Below are 19,634 nucleotides of genomic sequence, written 5' to 3'. Positions count from 1 at the left end.
GGGAAGCTTTTAAACATTGGTAAAGTAGTTTATTATTTTCTGTCCTTGTTAGGGCCTAATACCATGCTTGGCATATATTTTCAACCTGTGTTTGGTTGAATCACGCATACAGAACCTATGGATACAGAGTGCTGAATGTATTTGTTAAATACCAGCAATTCATTAACTTTTTAAAGCTCAACTCCCACTCAACATTTTACTTAATAAATATTAGAGAAGTCAGCATGGTGATACTTTGTGCTTGGTATTTGAGAATGTATACCTCACTAGAGAATTTTGTGGATTAGATGAAGCAGGTAGTATTCTCGTTTTAAACTTGAGGAAAGTGAGGCTTAAAGACATTTTCTTGCTAAAGGCAAAGAACTTAAAGGCATTGCTAGGATTACAACCCAGGCCTCTTGAATCACTGCTTATTTTTATTTCCATTATAACCTGCATTACTTGCAATTGAATGTACATAAAGGGATTATTGGCCTTCCCTGGTGGCTCAGATGGTAAAGAATCTACCTGCAGTGCAGGAGACCCGGGTTTGATCTCTGACTTGGGAAGATCCCCTGGAGAAGGGAATGGAAACCCACTGCAGTACTCTTGCCAGGAGAATTTAATGGACAGAGGAGCCTTTGGGCTACAGTCTATGGGGATGCAAAGAGTTGGACATGACTGAGCAACTAACACTTATACTTTTTCACAAGGGGATTATTCAGTTCAGTTCAGTTCAGTCGCTCAGTCGTGTCCGACTCTTTGCAACCCCATGAATTTTAGCACGCCAGGCCTCTCTGTCCATCACCAGCTCCCAGAGTTCACGCAAACTCACATCTATCGAGTCAGTGATGCCATCCAGCCATCTCATCCTCTGTTGTCCCCCTCTCCTCCTGCCCCCAGTCCCTCCCAGCATCAGAGTCTTTTCCAATGAGTCAACTCTTCACATGAGGTGGCCAAAGTATTGGAGTTTCAGCTTTAGCATTATTCCTTCCAAAGAACACCCAGGGCTGATCTCCTTTAGAATGGACTGGTTGGATCTCCTTGCAGTCCAAGGGACTCTCAAGAGTCTTCTCCAACACCACAGTTCAAAAGCATCAATTCTTCAGCGCTCAGCTTTCTTCACAGTCCCACTCTCACAACCATACATGACTACTGGAAAAACCATAGCCTTGACTAGATGGACCTTTGTTGGTCTAGATATGCTATCTAGGTTGGTCATAACTTTCCTTCCAAGGAGTAAGCGTCTTTTAATTTCATGGCTGCAATCACCATCTGCAGTGATTTTGGAGCCCCCAAAAATAAAGTTTGACACTGTTTCCACTGTTTCCCCATCTATTTCCCATGAAGTGATGGGACCAGATGCCATGATCTCAGTTTTCTGAATGTTGAGCTTTAAGCCAACTTTTTCACTCTCATCTTTCACTTTCATCAAGAGGCTTTTGAGTTCCTCTTCACTTTCTGCCATAAGGGTGGTGTCATCTGCAAAGCTGAGGTTATTGATATTTCTCAAAGCAATCTTGATTCCAGCTTGTACTTCTTCCAGCCCAGCGTTTCTCATGATGTACTCTGCATATAAGTTAAATAAGCAGGGTGACAGTATACAGCCTCGACGTACTCCTTTTCCTATTTGGAACCAGTCTGTTGTTCCATGTCCAGTTCTAACTGTTGCTTCCTGACGTGCATATAGGTTTCTCAAGAGGCAGGTCAGGTGGTCTGGTATTCCCATCTCTTTCAGAATTTTCCACAGTTTATTGTGATCCACACAGTCAAAGGCTTTGGCATAGTCAATAAAGCAGAAATAGATGTTTTTCTGGAACTCTCTTGCTTTTTCCATGATGCAGCGGACGTTGGCAATATTAGATAGATTAGAAACATCTATCTCCTTATACATCAAGTTGAGTACTGTGTTTTCCTTTTACAAAGATGTATATGTGTCTAATATAAGGTTATTTAAACAGTGCCACTACTTGAAATTATACCTTTGCAAAAGATTTTGGGACTCTTAATTCAGTGACTTTTGTCGTTGTGGGTTTTTATGTGATATGTGCAATGTTTTAATGTTTGGTCTTTTTACGGTAGATTTCCAATAGCATAACCAGTGTTAACAGTTGCATCAGTGCCCTTTTGTGCCCTTTCTTGATACTCGTATAATTATAGGTTCAGTTTCGTAAGGTTTTTATTCCCCCAGCTTAATTATGTGGACATTTAGCAACCTGTTATACACATGTGGGTTGTTTCTAGTTCTCCTCTACTACAAATAACATAGGGCTTCCCTGGTAGCTCAGCTGGTAAAGAGTCCACCTGCAATGCAGGAGACCCTGGTTTGATTCTGGGGTCAGGAAGGTCCCCTGGAGAAGGGATAGGCTACCCACTCCAATAATCTTGCCTGGAGAATCCCTGTGGAAGAGGAGCCTAGTGGACTACAGTCCATGGGGTCACAAAGAGTCGGACACAACAGAGTGACTAAGCACACACACAAATAACATAGTAACTCTCCTCGTACCTGTAACTTTAATACCTGAGTGGGTGCTAATAGATATTTGCTGAACAGAGCAAATTGTGGTAGTAAATGGTATAAATGCCCAAAGTCACAGAGTTGGTTGGTCATTGGTTCAATTTTTTTTTTTTTAATCACTCATTTTTGCAGTTGGTCTAAAGGCTGCTCCAGCTCTGACTGGAAAATAATCTGGAGTATTAGAAAAATGCCCAGACTTTGGAACCAGACATGTTTTAATTAATTTTTTGGCATATGTTAGTTATAGTGATTTTAGGCAAGACACCTACTATCCCTAAGCCTCTTTCACGTAATACTTGCTTTGTAGGAGTTAGGGGAAATCCATTTAAAGCACTATACCCATTGAAGTTACTGGTAAATATGACTGTTTTTTTGTTTTTGTTTTTTTTCTCTTGTGATAATACTACTACCTGACATTTAGTGAACCCTAAAAGTGTGTGAAAGTGTTAGTTACTCAGTCGTGTCTGACTGTGACCCCATGGACTGTAAGCCCACCAGGCTCCTCTGTCCCTGGAATTCTCCAGGCAAGAATACTGGAGCAGGTTGCCATTTCCTTCTCCATAAAGTGTGTGAAGGCACTGTATTGAATGTATGTCATTCATAATAAATTATCTTATGAGATAATAAGTAATCTCCTTTATTCCTCACAACAGCTCTGTGAGTATGGGGAGCGAGAAGTCAATGGTAGTGGAGGCAGGGTTCAGACCCTGGCAGTTTGGAGGCCACGTTTTAACCATTACCACGATATGAACTGCTAGAGCTGGAGTCTCCACCTTGTCCTCTTGCCTTGTCTGGATTAGACACTTTGGGTTTGATAATTCATTTTGTTTTGACACTTTGGGCCAGGTAATTATTTGTTTTTGGGTGCTATCCCCTGCATTGTAGGATGTTCAGTATCTCTGGCTTCTACCTCCTAGATGCTGCCCGCCCCCCCAAGTGGCAATAGTGGCAGTAACAATGTCTTCAGACGTTTGCAGTGTTCCGTGAGGGAGAGGGGATTATCTTGGTTGAGAACCATTGGGGGACTCTGATGTAGTTGACATTAAATTAAAACTTTAATTTGTATAGTATAAAATTTTAATTTGTATAGTAATTTGTATTTTAAAATGTATTGGAATTTTGGAAAGGGATCAGAACTGAATACGTGATCTGAAAGTCACTGTTAAGTGGTAGTTACATATTACCACTTTATGGATCGAGTGGACAGTAAGGAAGAAAGAGGGCCGCGGGCAGAATTGTGGAAACTTAGCACTGGCAATGGCACCCCACTCCAGTACTTTTGCCTAGAAAATCCCATGGACGGAGGAGCCTGGTGGGCTGCAGTCCATGGGGTCGCTAGAGTTGGACATGACTGAGCGACTTCACTTTCACTTTTCACTTTCATGCTTTGGAGAAGGAAATGGCAACCCACTCCAGTGTTCTTGCCTGGAGAATCCCAGGGACAGGGAAGCCTGGTGGGCTGCTGTCTATGGGGTTGCACAAAGTCGGACACGACTGAAGCGACTTAGCAGCAGCAGCAGCTGAGTGAAGAGGGTGGATGAAGAGGAGCCAGAGATAGAGAGAGACTGAGAAGGGACAGTCACGGGTGGTGCTTCAGTGAAAATAAATGGGGAAAGTTTTTAAAGTTGTCAAAGTAATATACTCCCTTTGTAAATAATTAGAAAATAGTAAAGAAAGGGCTGGGACTTGACTGAACTTGATCAGTTTTACCATTTTCATTTGTCATGTCGTATTGCACCTAAATGTACATTTTTTTCCGTTGGTATTTTATTTAATGGTGAAGGGAAAAATGCATTGTTTTGTCTTCTGAAGAAATAATTTCTTATTTCAGGTTGCCGAGGTGCCCAAGTAGAAGAAATATGGAGTTTAGAGCCCGAGAATTTTGAAAAATTAAAGTAAGTATATTTTAAATTGTTAAAAATATGTCTGTACTTAAGCAAACTTAAGCACATTGTCTCCTTTATTTTTTCAACTGTGTAAAGGGCTTCCCTCATAGCTCAGTTGGTAAAGAATCCTGTAATGCAGGAGACCCTGGTTTGATTCCTGGGTCAGGAAGATCCCCTGGAGAAGGGATAGGCTACCCACTCCAGTATTCTTAGGCTTCCCTTGTGGCTCAGCTGGTAAAGAATCCTCCTGCAATGTAGGAGACCTGGGTTCGATCCCTGGGTTGGGAAGATCCACTGGATCCCCCTGCAGTAGTAGCCTTATCTTGGGCAACATTCTAGTAACTATGAGTAGCAGCGCTGCTGCTGCTAAGGTCACTTCAGTCTTGTCTGACTCTGTGCGACCCCATAGATGGCAGCCCACCAGGCTCCCCCCTCCCTGGGATTCTCCAGGCAAGAACACTGGAGTGGGTTGCCATTTCCTTCTCCAATGCAGGAAAGTGAAAAGTGAAAGTGAAGTCGTTCAGTCATGTCCAATTCTTAGTGACCGCATGGACTACAGCCTACCAGGCTCCTCCGTCCGTGGGATTTTCCAGGCAAGAGTACTGGAGTGGGATGCCATTGCCATCTCCTGTGAGTAGCAATAGAAATCGTAAAAAATTTTCTCAGTTTACTTCATTTGCACTATATTTCTTAAGTAAATGTCTAAAACTTAATATATTGACAACGTTTTATAGGAAGTAAAGAATCTTCCCGCAATGCGGGAGACCTGGCTTTGATCCCTGGGTTGGGAAGATCCCCTGGAGGAGGGCATGGCAACCCACTCCAGGATTCTTGCCTGGAGAATCCCCATGGACAGAGGAACCTGTCAGGCTACAGTCTATGGGGTCACAAAGAGTTGGACATGACTGAGTGACTAAACACAGCACATATAGGAAGCAGGGTTTGGTGTCACTAATTTGTATTTTATTTTGTAGGCCAGTTCATGGGTTGATTTTTCTTTTCAAGTGGCAACCAGGAGAAGAACCAGCAGGCTCTGTGGTTCAGGACTCCAGACTGGACACAATCTTTTTTGCCAAGCAGGTATGGTCCTTGGACACTCTGAAGTCTCAAGAGCGATGCTTTTTATAAACAGGATTGTTTTCCACCTGTGTGTCTCTAGTGTAGCAGTTCTCAAGTTTCTTGGTCTTAGGATTCCTTAACATTCTTAAAATTATTGAGATCCCCAAAGATCTTCTTTATTTGAATTTTATTTATTAATATTTATCATTTAGATATTAAATTGAGACATTTAAAGTATTTATTAATTGATTTAAAAGAGTAAATTCTGTAAATGATAACATTTTTAAAATAAAACATATGTATATTTACCAAAGCAAAAGAGTAGTGAAAAGACTGCATTGCTTTACATTTTTGTAAACCTTTTTAATGTCTGGGTTAATAGCACACAACTGGCTTCTCCTATCAGCTTTATTCAGTCTATTGCAATATTTTTGTTTTGTCTTGTTTTCAGTTGAAATATATGAAGAAAATTTAGTCTCACACATGTATATAGTTGAGCAGGGAGGAGTATGTTCATTTCTTTTCTAGGAAATTATGGATGTTCTTTGATATCATATCAAAACTCCAAAAATGTTTCTCTTCTAAAGATTGGTTACAATGTGAAATCTGAACTCATATTAGTAAACTTTGTACTTCGTTTTATTAAAATCCTCAGGTTTATCTTGCTCTTCAAAAGGATCTTTTACTCATGCAGCATCTGATAACATTGTGCGTTGGTCATTTTGAAAATTTACCAACTGATTTTGATTTTGAAAATGTTAGTACATATGATTATACACATTATAACAAGTCACATTTATTAATATCATCATCTGTATAGTCAGAAAAATTGTTAAGTATCATGAAACTTTTAAACTCACAGTGGTAGATCTAAGTCTTAGAAAATTCTAATTTTCACTTTAAAGTTCACATTTTATCAAGGATACCAAATATTATCAGGTGTTTTCCTTGAAGTAACAGACTCAATTCACACATTTCAAGAAAATATCTGCCAGATACAGTCTGAACAACTGTATTTATCTGCCATATGTCCTTTCAGGTAAAAATGATGTTCCTGGAGAAAAGTTAGCTGACAGTTCCAACAGTAGCAAGGGTGCCTTTCCTGGAATTGACTGGCATATTTTGGTTTATAGTAGAAGTGCTTTATTTGTATTTCCTGTTTCACTCAGCAAATATTAAAGAATTGTACTCTGAGGTCAAAATGAAATAAAAATAATTTTTATTGCTTCATCAAAGACGTTCTTCAGTAAAAACTGGTTTTTGTTTAGCTAGTTTTTAGAATTATACCTATGTGTCAGTGAAAGAATTTAGTGCCACTGCCTAAGTATGTTAATAAAATAGCTGCAGTGTTACCCACGATTGCTTTTGTGCTGCAGTGCAAATATGAAAGCAGGGGAAAACCAAAGACTGTCCTAGAATTATAATGGAGACAATTTTGAGCTCACAAATCCCTTGCAAATAGTCTTAGGAGTTCCCAGGGGTCCATGTATCCCATTTTGAGAACTGCAGTTCTAATGTATACAATAAACATTTAAGCAACATTATTAGATGCCTACATATTTTAGAGTCCATTGTTTGGAAAAGCTGAAAAAGAGAATGCTGAAAGAGGCTTGATTAATATATAAAATCTAAGCTAAAGATGATTACATTTGTTTGAAAATAGCACTTCTTTCTAAGACTCAAAAGATTAAGATAAACTGTTAAATCTTTAGAAAGGTGGAAACAATAAAACTGCTAATTCTCATTACTGCCCCTTTAACCAAACGTTTCCTGTTCCAGTTAGTAACTTGTTTCTCTTTTTCCTTTTCTTTTATTACTTCTTTGTTTTCCTACCAACTTTTAAGAACGGAGTGTTTTTAGAGAAATTAGAATTTTCTTGCTTTACCAAGGATTAGAAAAACATTTTATTGTGTAGTTAAAGTACTTAAGTTATAGAAACGTCATGATGAGTGAATAGACACCTGTGTCTATTAACCCCTCCCAACAGTTTGACTCATTCATTTAATCATCAAATAGTTGCTGAGCACTTCCTTTGTGCTGGACTTTATTTTAGATGCTAGGGGTATAATGGTGGGTAAGACAGGCATGTCTCTTTGATTTGTTATTACTGTCATGATAACAGTACCAATGGAAGCCAATATTTACCATTCCTGTTGTGTGCCAGATATTGTGCTTTAGACTATATTATTTATTTAATCCTTGCAGCAGCCCTGTGAGGTTGTTATCCTCATTTCACAGATGAAGAAATTGAGGCCTAGAAAAATTTACTTGGCTGAGGTCCCACAACTAGTACATGGTGGATCCAGAATTTAAACCCAGGTCTAAAGCCCAGGTTTGTGGTTTCACATTCTGTACTACCTCCCACATTTTCTATCCATCTGTTGACACATTCTTATTGTCATTTTTTTAACTGAAGTTGGACTGTTGTGCAAAATATTTTGCTTCTTTTTTACTTAAAATTTGATTTTGTTCCATTTCAGTGCACATAACAGTATTAGATAACATATTGAAGGTTTATTAGGTACTTATATATATCTTATTTTTTATTACTAATTTACTTGTAGTAACTGATCCTCACAACAACCCTGTGTGGTTTTATAGCTTCCTCGTTATTTCACACATGTGGAAACTGAGTCCCAGAGAGATTAAGAAACTTGCCCAAGTTATGTGGCTAGTCAGTGGCAGAGCTGGGTGCAAACCGAGGCATTGCTACGTTGAAGTCCATCCCATATCACACCACCACTTCTTTTAAAAGCATAGATCAGTCAGTTCAGTCGCTCAGTCGTGTCCGACTCTTTGCGACCCCATGGACTGCAGCATGCTAGGCTTCCCTGTCCATCACCAACTCCCGGAGTTTACCCAAACTCATGTCCATTGAGTCGGTGATACATCCAGCCATCTCATCCTCTGTCGTCCTTAGTATAAGTATCCTGTAATTTTTTAACTCACTTCTTAAGGATAAACATTTTGAGATTCTTCTCATGTAATGCAAATAATCCATTTATGAGTTGTAATATTTTGTATTTATATAAGTACCATTGTACTACAATAATTATAATAATATAGTTATAATCATAATGTGTGATATTCTAGATAGTACAGAAGAAGTAGGGAACAGATAGTTTCACCCTTCAGGTGATTTTTCTAATTTTTAAGAACATTTTTGTTATTTTTTAAAGGTATATGAGACTCTATACCCATTATACAAAAATGTAAGCATAACGGTTGTATGATGTAGAAAGTAAAGACCCTTAAAATCCCTACTCCAGAGATAACCACTTAGAACAATTTATATTTTTCAAGATGTTTTTCTGTGTGTGTCTATTTAATTATAATTCTTCCATACTAAATTGTAAACCCAGGAGTCAGGTATTTTGTTTTCATGTATACTTCCTGGCATGTGGTCAGTATCCACTAAATGTAGAAAGAATATTATAATTAAAGAGCACAGGAATTCACTAACACTAAAACACTAATGATGTCTGACTTATAGAAGCCTGGGTGTTTTTTTAAGGTATAAGAAAGCCCTCTATAAAGAAAAAAAATGTTACTAGAGTATGAATTTATACTTTCTGGAGTTCTGTGATATTTTTCTAGTTCTGTATTGCATTTCTACCTTACTATAATTTAATGTTTTATTTGTATTACATTATTATTGCCATGTTTACTAATATTCCAGATTAGTGATTTCCTAATTATGTCATATATTTTATTCTGTACTGTGCCAACAGTTCCTGGTCAGTAACTCAACTTTAATATCAGTTCCTTTAGGGTATGTATCCTGTGAGCCTGTGTTGGAACTTTCATAGTATATATTACCTAATATATAATCCTTGGTTCTAGGCTTCACAGCTTATAGTAATGATTTCTAATCTGGACTCTGAGGAATATTTTCAGACATTTAAAAAATTTAATTAAAATTGTGTCTATTTGTGATAAGGTCACATAGATTAAATATATAGTTATTTCCGTATGGAATCATATCAATTTAGAGAATGTAACTGCCTGTTTTACGCTAATCATATGGTGTAATTGGAAGTATGCAGGTGTGGGGGTCATTGATTAGCAAAATATTAAGAAAAGAAATTGTCTTCTGGTAATGATAATTTGTGTTTAAGGATCCAGGAATGACCTTTTTGGTAATGCTTCTCTGTGAAACATTGTTGTCTTGCTACTGTTTCACCGATGAGAAGCTGAGGTCTGTTTGATGTATTGTTAAGGTCATGCCGTGATGGTATTGGGTGTGTGTGTGACTCCGCCTGTTCAGTCTTTCAGGAAAGATCGGTTGTGTGTCTGCAGTGTGCCAGACACTGTGACAGGTGCTTGGGAGACAAGCAATAGTCAGGATCCCTGCCCTCGAAGGTGTTTAGAGTTTAGTGGAGGAGATTAATTAAGCAGTGAAATGAAAAACTATAGTGGAGATAAATGCTGCATGGAGTGAGCCATCTTGTGAAGTTTGAAAATAATCTATTAAGAGTACACTCACTTTGGACACTAACTGCAGGGTTTTGGGTCTTCAGTCCACCTTCCCTTCTGACTCTTGCAAGTTTGGGGAGTCCCCAAACCCATCCTCAGGTTCTGTAGTTTGTTAGAGTCATAGACCTCACCATAAGCTGTGTATTAAACTATGTTTCAGTCACATGATGACTTTATTACAGTGAGAGGACACATTAAACTCAGCCATGTACACGTGGGTCAGAGGCCAGGAGCGTTCTCTGTACACTGCTTCTGGTTGTCTTCTCCCAGGGGAGTCACAGACAGCACCAACTTCACTGGCAGTGATTGTGACAAAGTGCACAGTGTTCAGACCATCTCAACTGATTCCTGGGATGCAGTGTTTACTGGCCCTCAGTCTCCAGCCACATGAAGGCTGAGCTGTTGATCCAGAACCCACCCCGGTCACATTGTGAGACTGTCTGTGTGGTGCCCAGCCCCCAGGTGAACACAGACGCTTTTACCAGGCATGGCTCTTCAGGAGCTTGGAGGTCACCTCCCAGGAGCCAAGGGCCAAGGCCAGGCCTCTCTTAGGGCGAGGCCAAAGTCTTCACTACACACATGAAAATGGGACTGACCTTTCAGGGAGATCTGAGAAAGTTTCCCTGAGTAAGTGACAGTTCAGCTGAAATCTAAAGGTTAAGTAGGTGTTAAGTGGGAGAAGGAAGTTGAGGATCATCCCAGATTACTACAGCTGTATGATGGAAAGGAGTAGGGCTGGTAGCGTGTACTGGAAGAAGGCCACTACAGCTGGACTGGAGAGAACACGGGCTGGGTGGCAAGAGATACAAGCAGCACATGAGTCAGGGTTTAGTATGATCAGCTATAGAGAAACAACGGTTTATGAGAAAGACAGGTTTTTCTCTTTCCCATCCACTGTCAAAGCCAGCAGGGTGGCAGGCTCTTTTACTTTGTTCCTTTGTATGTGCTTTCTATTCCAGTTACTTCTTGGTCTGAGATGACAGTTGGAGTTTCAGCTGTTTCTTCTCAACTCCACATCCTTGACAGTAGGAGAGGACAGCACCCTCCTTTTTGACGGACGTTTTCTAGAATTTGCCTGTGCCGCCTGCTTTCTTTTCTTTGGCTAGAACTCAGTCATATGACTGTACTTGGTGGCAGAGAAGACTGGGGAGCTGTCTTCATTCCAGGTGAATGTGGACCCAGATATATGTTCCTTTGTTCTGGAAGAAGGAGAAGGTGGATATTAGAGACAGACTCCCCGCTTCCTGCCAAGGTGCCAACAGAGGCAGATCATGCTTGAGCCCTTTGTCTGTATCCTAAGAGCAGTAGAAGGTTACTGAGGTGTTTTAAGAAGGGTGATATGATTAGATTTTCATTTAGAAGAGATCACTTTGGCTCCAGTGTGGGGAATGTGTTTGAGGAAGGAGTGGTAAAGGGTATGAGATGACATATCAGTTAGTAGACTTCTGTAGAAGTCCATGCCAGAGTAGGTAACACTCCTAGTAGGGATAGATGTGAACAGATTTGAATAACACTCAAGAGATAAAGTAACTAGCACCTTTAATGTGTAATGATTGGGAGTGTCTAAGGAAGAGAGCATATCAGTCAATGATGATGCCTGTGCTTTTCTTTTCTCCTTTTTAAAAAATTGACCTTCCAGTACACAAAATGGAATTACGATTATCCCTGATTCATGACATACATTCCTGCCCTCCTTTACTTCACTCATTTGGCTACTTTATAACTAGTAAGCACCTTAGAACTCACCCTAATAAACCTGCCAAGTAAACCTACCATCTGTCATTCCGTGTCCCCCAACATGGCTTTCGTCCTCCGTCCCTTCATCTGAGTAACCTGCATGTTGAATTCTGTATCTCATTTCCTTGCTTTCTACTCTATATAATTTTTTCAAATCCTGAAACGGCCGCGTGTGTATAAAATTTTAACTTTATAAAAAGTATCATGTTCTGTGTATTTATTGATAGTTACGGGGTTTTGGATTAATTTTATATTATTAAGATTTATCCAACTTATTTTGCATGGTGTACAATAGTGATTGCATGAACATGCATGAAGAGTAAGCAGTTGTTTGCTGTTGTTTAGTCACTAAGTCCTGTCTGACTCTTCTGTGACCCCATGGACTGTGTAGCCCACCAGGCTTCTCTGTCCATGGGATTTCCCAGGGAAGAATACTGGAGTGGGTTTCCATTTCCTCCTCCAGGGGATATTCCTGATCCAGGGATGAAACCCATGGCTCCTGCATTGGCAGGGAGACTCTTTACCACCGAGCCACCTGGGAAGCTTAAATAATTATTTTTTCTTCGTAAATTAGTGTTTTAGTTTTCATTTGCATCACTGTGAACTGTGTAGCTCTACTTACTTTTGTACATCTATTGTAGATGTGTGAATTTCTCCTGATGTGTAACCAGAAGTACCATCCTACTCCATCTGATAGGTAAATGTATAACTTAAGGAGGAAATATCAAAGTGCTTTCTGAAGTAGAGGCTTCAGTTTATACCTGTACTAGCAATATCTGAGTTACTGTGTAGCCATGTACTCCAATATGCGGTATTGTTAGGCCTCTTTGATTTTTGCCAGCCAGCTCATTCTAAAATGGTATGTCTTCGTGGTCTGAGTTTACATCTCCCTGGTCACTAATCCTGTTGATAGGGTCTTGATACCTAGTGGCATATGTGTTTCTTCTGTGAAAGTCTTAAGTTACTTTTCTGTAGGTTTAATGTACTTTTCTTTTTGATTTCTAGGCATTGTTTATATATTCATGATACTGCTTCAAATTGGTACTTTATTGTTTTACTTTTTATGGGTGTTTTTTGATGATGGAAATTTGTATTTTAGAGCCTGTGCTTTTTGTATCTTGTTTAATAAAGTGTTATCTATCTGAAGTTATGAAAGATATTTACCTATACATTTAAGTTTTAATTTTTGATATCTATGTCCATAATTCATCAGGAATTGGATTTTGGTATATCACTTGAGGTAGGGTTTCAATTTTACTTTTTTCCCACCTAGATCACCCTTTTTTTGAACATCCATATTTCCTTATTTATCTTACATGCCACCCCTGTTGTATATGTGTTCCATACGTGTGTGTGTGTTTCCTGAGTTGTGCTGATCACTTTTGTCTGTCTCTGTGCCCATACCACCCTGATTTAATTCTTTTCACTTCTTTGTAAGTTCTCATATCTAATAGGTCATGTCTCCCCTACCTGCTCTTTTTTGGAAATATCCTTCCTGTGCTCTTCATATAAATTTCAGTCATCAAACTGTATCAAACTGTATGAAAACTTCTATTGGAATTTTGACTCGAATAACATTGAATATATATATCAACTTGGGGAGAATTTATATCTTCATGATATTAAGTCACAAACATAATATGTTTCTCTATTTAGACCTGCTTTTATTTATTTACTTTTAGATGTGTGTTTAAGCTTTTATTATCTTTAATATGTTGCATAATTTTCTTGATAAAGGTCTTTTACATATTTTGTTAGAGTTATTTTAATTTCTTGATATCTCTGTTATAAATCATCTTCAGTTGCATTTTCTAGATGTTTGCTGCTTGTATAAAAGATAATTAATTTTTATGTCTTAATATTATATTTAGCCATCTTCCTCAACTCTGTTATCTCTGTTATTTGTTGGTTTGAGAGAAGTGTTTCTATCTAAATTACTATATCAATAATACCAGTCTTATTTCCTTATTTTGAATCCCTCTGTCTCTGTTTTTCCTATCTTATTGCCTGGTTTAAACCTCCAATAAAATCATTGTGATTTTAGAGGGAATGCTTTTACCATTTCCCATTTCAGATTTTTTTTTTTCCTTAATATTCTTTTTTGGGTAAGGACATTCGTTTAATAATTTAGTAAGTGTCCTTATTATGGAAGGACTAAGTTTTTTCAGATGCTTTTCTGCATCTGTTAACATGATCACTTTTATTTTCCCTCTTAATAGGTTAATATGGTTAGTTACATTTATGAATTTTTCTAATATTAAATCATTCTTTCATATCTAAGATAAGCCCTGTTGGTCATGATATATTCTCTTTTTATGCACTGTTTAATTTAATTCAATATTTGTTTAGAGTTTTTTTAACATCTATATTTTTGAATGAAATGGGCCTTAATTTTCCTTTCTTGTAATGACTTTGGCTAGTTTTTATATTAAGGCTGTGCTTATTTCATGAATTGGGTTGAAATTTCTTCTGTTTTGTAATTGTCCTGAAGAATTTGTATAAAATTTAAATGGTCTGTTTCTTCAAATTTTGGTAGAATTGGCCTATGAAATCATCTGTGCCTGGTATTTTCTTTGTGAATGTATTTTTAATTACTGTAGCCATGTGCTAGTTAAAAGACTTATTTGGGCTACTTATTTTTTCTTGACTTAGTTCTGGTAAGATTTTTTTTTAATTTCTCCATTTTAGTTTAAGTTTACAAAATTGTTTTGTATGATTGTTATTCATATCCCCTTATTTTGTTTTAATCTTATTTTTAGTTGTATACCTGACACCTTGAGTTCTGACTTGCACATTTGGGTAATTCTAGTTTTGTTTGCTCCATTAACCTATTGCCCTTTATTATTTCATACTAGCATTATGTATGCAGAGAAGGCAATGGCACCCCACTCCAGTACTTTTGCCTGGAAAATCCCATGGACGGAGGAGCCTGGTAGGCTGCAGTGCATGGGGTCGCTAGAGTCGGACACGACTGAGCGACTTCACTTTCACTTTTCACTTTCATGCATTGGAGAAGGAAATGGCAACCCACTCCAGTGTTCTTGCCTGGAGAATCCCAGGGACGGGGAAGCCTGGTGGGCTGCCGTCTCTGGGGTCACACAGAGTCAGACACGACTGAAGCGACTTAGCAGCATTATGTATGGGGCTTCCCTGGTGTCTCAGTGCTATAAAATCTGCCTGCCAGTGCTGGAGACATGGGTTTGATCTCTGGGTCAGGAAGATTGCCCGGAGAAGAAAATGGCAACCCACTCCAGTATTTTTGCCTGGGAAATCCCATGGACAGAGGAGGTTGGCAGGCATACAGCCCATGGGGTCGCAAAGAGTCAGACATGGCTTAGTGACTAAACAACCACAAGCATTAGGGTTGGAGAAGGAAATGGCAACCTACTCCAGTATTCTTGCATGGAGAACCCTGTGGATGGAGGAGACTGGTGGACTGCTGTCTATGGGGTTGCACAGAGTTGGACACGACTGAAGTGACTTAGCATGCATGCATTGGAGAAGGAAATGGCAACCCATTCCAGTATTCTTGCCTGGAGTATCCCGGGGATGGAGGAGCCTAGTGGACTGCTGTCTATGGGGTTGCACAGAGTTGGACATGACTGAGGCGACTTAGCAGCAGCAGCAGCAGCAGCTTTAGGGTAGCAACCCAGTGGATCTTGTTTGTTTTTAGCCATTTTCAATCCTTCCTGTAAACTGTATTAAACCGAACCTTTCTGAATCACTGTTTTTACTGCTATTTCTATTTAAAATATCTTACTCCTAGGGTAAGCTCCTAATTACTTACCAATACTGATTTAGTAGATGACTAAGGACCCCATACTCTTGACTACAAGCATACTAATACAGGCAGACCAATATACTTATTGTATCAAACATGTCATCTTAATTTGTTCCTTTTTGTACCCTTTTCTCTTCCTGGAATGAATTCCCTTCTCTGTTCTCTAGGTTCTACTATGCTTTCAGTGTTCTCTTAAAAGTGGTGGTGGGAAAAACTGGCTCTTGCTCTAGTGGGCAGGGCCTTGCTCAGTAAGCTTTAATCCAAGTGGATTCCCTCCCTGGTAGTTTTTTTGGCCTGAGGTGGCCCAGCCCTCTGGTCTGCAGGCTCTATGGTCCAGTTAATGGCAACCTCCAAGAGGGTTTACGCCAAAGGGGACCTTCCCAGACTGCTGCTGCCAGTGCCCCCGTCCCTGTGGTGAGCCCCTGACAACCCACACCTCCACAGGAGACCCTTCAACAGTAGCAGGTAGTTTTGGTTCAGTATCCCGTGGAGTCATTGCTCCTTTCCTCTGAGTCTCGGTGCATACAAGGTTTTGTTTGTGCCCTCTGAGACTGGAGTCTCTGTTTCCCCTAGCCTGTGAAAATCTTGTAATCAAATCCTGCTGGCCTTCAAGGTCAGATTCTCTGGGGATTCTCAGTTCCTTTGTCAGATTCCTAGGCCGGGAAGCCTGACATGGGGTTCAGAACCTTCACAACGGTTGGGAGAACTTCTTTGGTATTATTTTGTGGGTCACCCACTTTTCGGGAATGGGATTTGATTTTATCATGATTGTGCCCCTCCTGCTGTCTTTCTGCAGCTTCTTCTTTGTCTCTGGACGTGGGGTGTCTCTTTGGTAGATCCCAGTGTCCTCCTGTCGATGGCTGCTCAACAGCTAGTTGTGATTTTGGTGCTCTTGCAGGAGGAGATGAGTATGTGTTCTACGCCACCATCTTGAACTGGAAGTCCTGTCTCTGCTTTTTAATACACTGTCTAGGTTCGTCATAGCTTTTCTTCCAAGGAATGAGCGTCATTTAATTTCATGGCTACAGTTACCATCAGTAATTTTGGAGCCCAAGAAAATAAAGTCTGTTAATAAATATTAAAAAAGTATTAATTTATCCTATAGCTATGACTCAGTGAAGATTGACTATAATTTGTAATGCAGTACTTCAAGCAGTTTTAGATGTATTTCTCTAGGCATCTGCCATGTTCTTTTCGGTACACCAGGATAAGAAGTTGTTCTCTAGCCTGTGTGTTGTGAAGTCAGGTAGCTGGCAGCATGAATGTGTGAATTGGATTTTGTGTAAGAGGTAGAGAGTGGAAGAGCTCAGATGAATTAGAGAATATATGGCCTCTTCAAGGAATTCAGACCAAATTCCTAAGGTTCTGGGGCAATCCTTCTTGTGACCTCCTGGTCTAGCCTTCCTTCTGTTGTTAAACTACTGCTTTATTTAAGTGTGTTACAAGTCAGAATGCTTTTAGTAGAACACTCAGGACTAGTTAAAGATTTAAGCAGTTGCGGACTGTATACATAATTTATACTGCAGAAATTATTTTCTGAAGTAAGTTTTAAGTTCTTCCGAAAGGATGTATATAAGGTGATTTTTACATGTTTCATGAGGACAAGGACCGCATCTCTTATGTTCACTGTGTTCAGCATTATCACAGTGTCTGGCCCCCAGTGGGTGTTTCAGTAAATATTTGAACTGAATGGCTGTGAACTTTTTAGTGTCTGAAAAAGAATTTTTTGCTACTTCTGTGCAATATTCCCCCTCTTATCTGCTGTTTTACTTTCCATGGGTTTGGTCAGCTCTATTTGAAAATATTAAATGGAAAATTTCAGAAGTAAACCGTGAGTTTTAAACTGTGTGCTGTTCTGAATAGTGTGACGAAATCTCATGCTGTCCTCCATCCTACATGGGGTGTGACGCATCCCTTTGCCCCTTGTGGATGCTACCAGCTCATTAGCATAGGAAAGAACATTTTATTTTTCGGGGTTAGTACTGTGCATGTTTGAGGCATCCCCTGGGGGTCTTGGAAGATCTCCCCCAAGAGAGACTCATGTGCTGTTTATAGCCTTACCACTTGGTGGCACTAAACTCATTTAAAAACTTAAAGAGGCATATTTATACCCATGCACGCACATAATGACTATTCTTCACACAAACACAAAACAGGCTGGTAATAAATCATGGATACTGTTAAGTCCTTATTAACTACAGAAGAGGAGGATCAGTAACCACATGATTTTCTCTATCTTTTTTTTTTAAACCCAACTTTATTGACATATAACATACACAAAAAACCTGCATATTTAATGTATACAGTTTGATGATTTTGCATAGAGTTCTTTACTAATCCTTTAAAAAAATTTCTGAAGTGATAGATTACAGATTTGAAGTTCTTAGATCATAGGAGTGTTTGTTAGTATTTTCTGCCATAGCCTCAGTGTCTAGTGTCTAGCATTGGGTATAGACTGTGTCTTTAATGTGTCATCATTTTGAAAGAATGTGTGAATGAGTATAAATTTTAACTTCTGTTGACTTCAGTCCTACCAACTCATCCCCAGATAATTTTGGCCCAAGATAAGACAGCCCTAAGTCTTGTTTTAGTTAATGACCTTTATGATGTCTCCTTTAATCATTACAAATTTTCATCCAAATTTACTAAAGAACTGTGATTCAGATCAGAATACATATTAAAAGAAGTCAGCGGCAATGTTAATTGGATTCTGGATCTACTGTTACTTTTCTCTAATCGTCAACCATACTGTAAGGGGAATTCGAAGAGTGTGTTGTTATTACTGTTTGAGAGTTGGGAGTAAGAGAGTGTTCTCTAATGGAAAAAGCAGGCTTATCAAGGAATTTCTTAAACATACTGCAGTCAAAAGTGTAAGAACTCACAGATATTTATAAGATTTCAAAAGTCTCTGACCACAAAAAAGTGTAGGCGTGTAAGAGTTAATGAAGGAAGATGATTGAAGGATTTTATTTTGAAATCAGGCAAAATAGAAGTAATTTATCAAATTGTCAGATCATAACATTTTTGGAAAATGGTTTTTAATTACAGTGTAGTAATGAAATACAGCAGTGGGAATAAATTGTATTTTAAAAAATAATTTATCAAGTTTAACTTTACAGTGACTCTAGCTGGCATTTGCAATGATGGTCTGAGACTCTTTCCAGCTCTGTAATCTCAACTCTGAGTAGGTGCTGTAGGGAGTGTGGCAGAAGCCCTTGTCCATAAGTAGGTTATAATCTCGTTGGAGAGACCACAAGTGTGTATGGAGCCAGCCTCCAATGTTGGCAAAGTACAGGGATTTCTCACACCAGATCACCTGCCTCTTAGCTCTGTGCCCTCTGGGCAAGTTACTTAACCTCTTTGTTCCTCAGCTTCCACAAATGTAAAATGAGGATAATAATATTACTCCTTCTTCTTAAATTGTTAACTGACAGGATTAAAAGAAGCCTAGAAAAGTACTTGACACATAAGTGCTATCTAAATGTTTTCTTCTCTCAGTAGAATGTAAGGTCCTCACAATTTGTTAAATAAATAGTTAATAGCTAGAGGTTAGGGCTGTAAAGATTGCATTGAAAAATATCTGGACAGTATACTGCTGTTTATGCTGTCATTTTTAGGAATTCAAATGAGGGAAGAAACTAATATAGATTGTTGCATAATTTCTCTAAAATTACACAGGTAAGTTAGAGTTTGCAGTGGATTCTGAAATTTGGATTGAGTATTTGTAGGCAGAAACAAGCTTATTAGGAAGTGAATAAGAGGGAAGGATAGGCTCTTTTGGTTTTATCAGGTGTATTTTAGACCAGGAAAGATGGATTTCGTTACTCTAACTAGATTAGTCTTCAATTATGAGTTCATTTAATTTATTTGATTCAGCTCCAGAATTGCATAGAATTCCTGAAAATAGATTAAAAATGGAAATTACTCATGTTTATTATGTTTATGCTAATACTATATTAAGTAAAATTTGGAAGATATTTTTTTCATATTTTAGGGGTCAGTGTCACCAGTTGAAAGCTGGGTTTTTTTAAACACATTGATAATATTTTTCCTTTTATATTTTATAGGTAATTAATAATGCTTGTGCTACTCAAGCCATAGTAAGTGTGTTATTGAACTGCACGCATCAAGATGTCCATTTAGGAGAGACATTATCAGAGTTTAAAGAATTTTCACAAAGTTTCGATGCAGCTGTGAG

At 38.7% G+C, this 19,634-nt stretch overlaps 1 protein-coding gene across 3 annotated transcripts in view; it reads left to right on the top strand.

The window, feature by feature from the left end:
- UCHL5 (ubiquitin C-terminal hydrolase L5) overlaps positions 1 to 19,634 on the top strand; it is a 41,314-nt gene that overhangs the window by 6,266 nt on the left and 15,414 nt on the right. For 2 of the 3 annotated variants that reach the window (XM_005897392.3, XM_005897393.2), the window contains exons 2-4: positions 4,329 to 4,392; positions 5,358 to 5,463; positions 19,504 to 19,629. In XM_005897392.3, the coding sequence (XP_005897454.1) occupies positions 4,329 to 4,392; positions 5,358 to 5,463; positions 19,504 to 19,629 (296 nt within the window). Of the gene's footprint in view, positions 1 to 4,328; positions 4,393 to 5,357; positions 5,464 to 7,647; positions 7,775 to 19,503; positions 19,630 to 19,634 lie in introns of those variants that run through there. The other variant, XM_070385527.1, reaches the window with a different exon arrangement.

The sequence above is a fragment of the Bos mutus genome, chromosome 16 (genome assembly GCF_027580195.1).
Source record: "Bos mutus isolate GX-2022 chromosome 16, NWIPB_WYAK_1.1, whole genome shotgun sequence".
Classification (NCBI taxonomy): Eukaryota; Metazoa; Chordata; class Mammalia; order Artiodactyla; family Bovidae; genus Bos; species Bos mutus.
The sequence above is the reverse complement of the archived record's forward strand: the minus strand, read 5'-3'. Positions and strand labels throughout refer to the sequence as shown.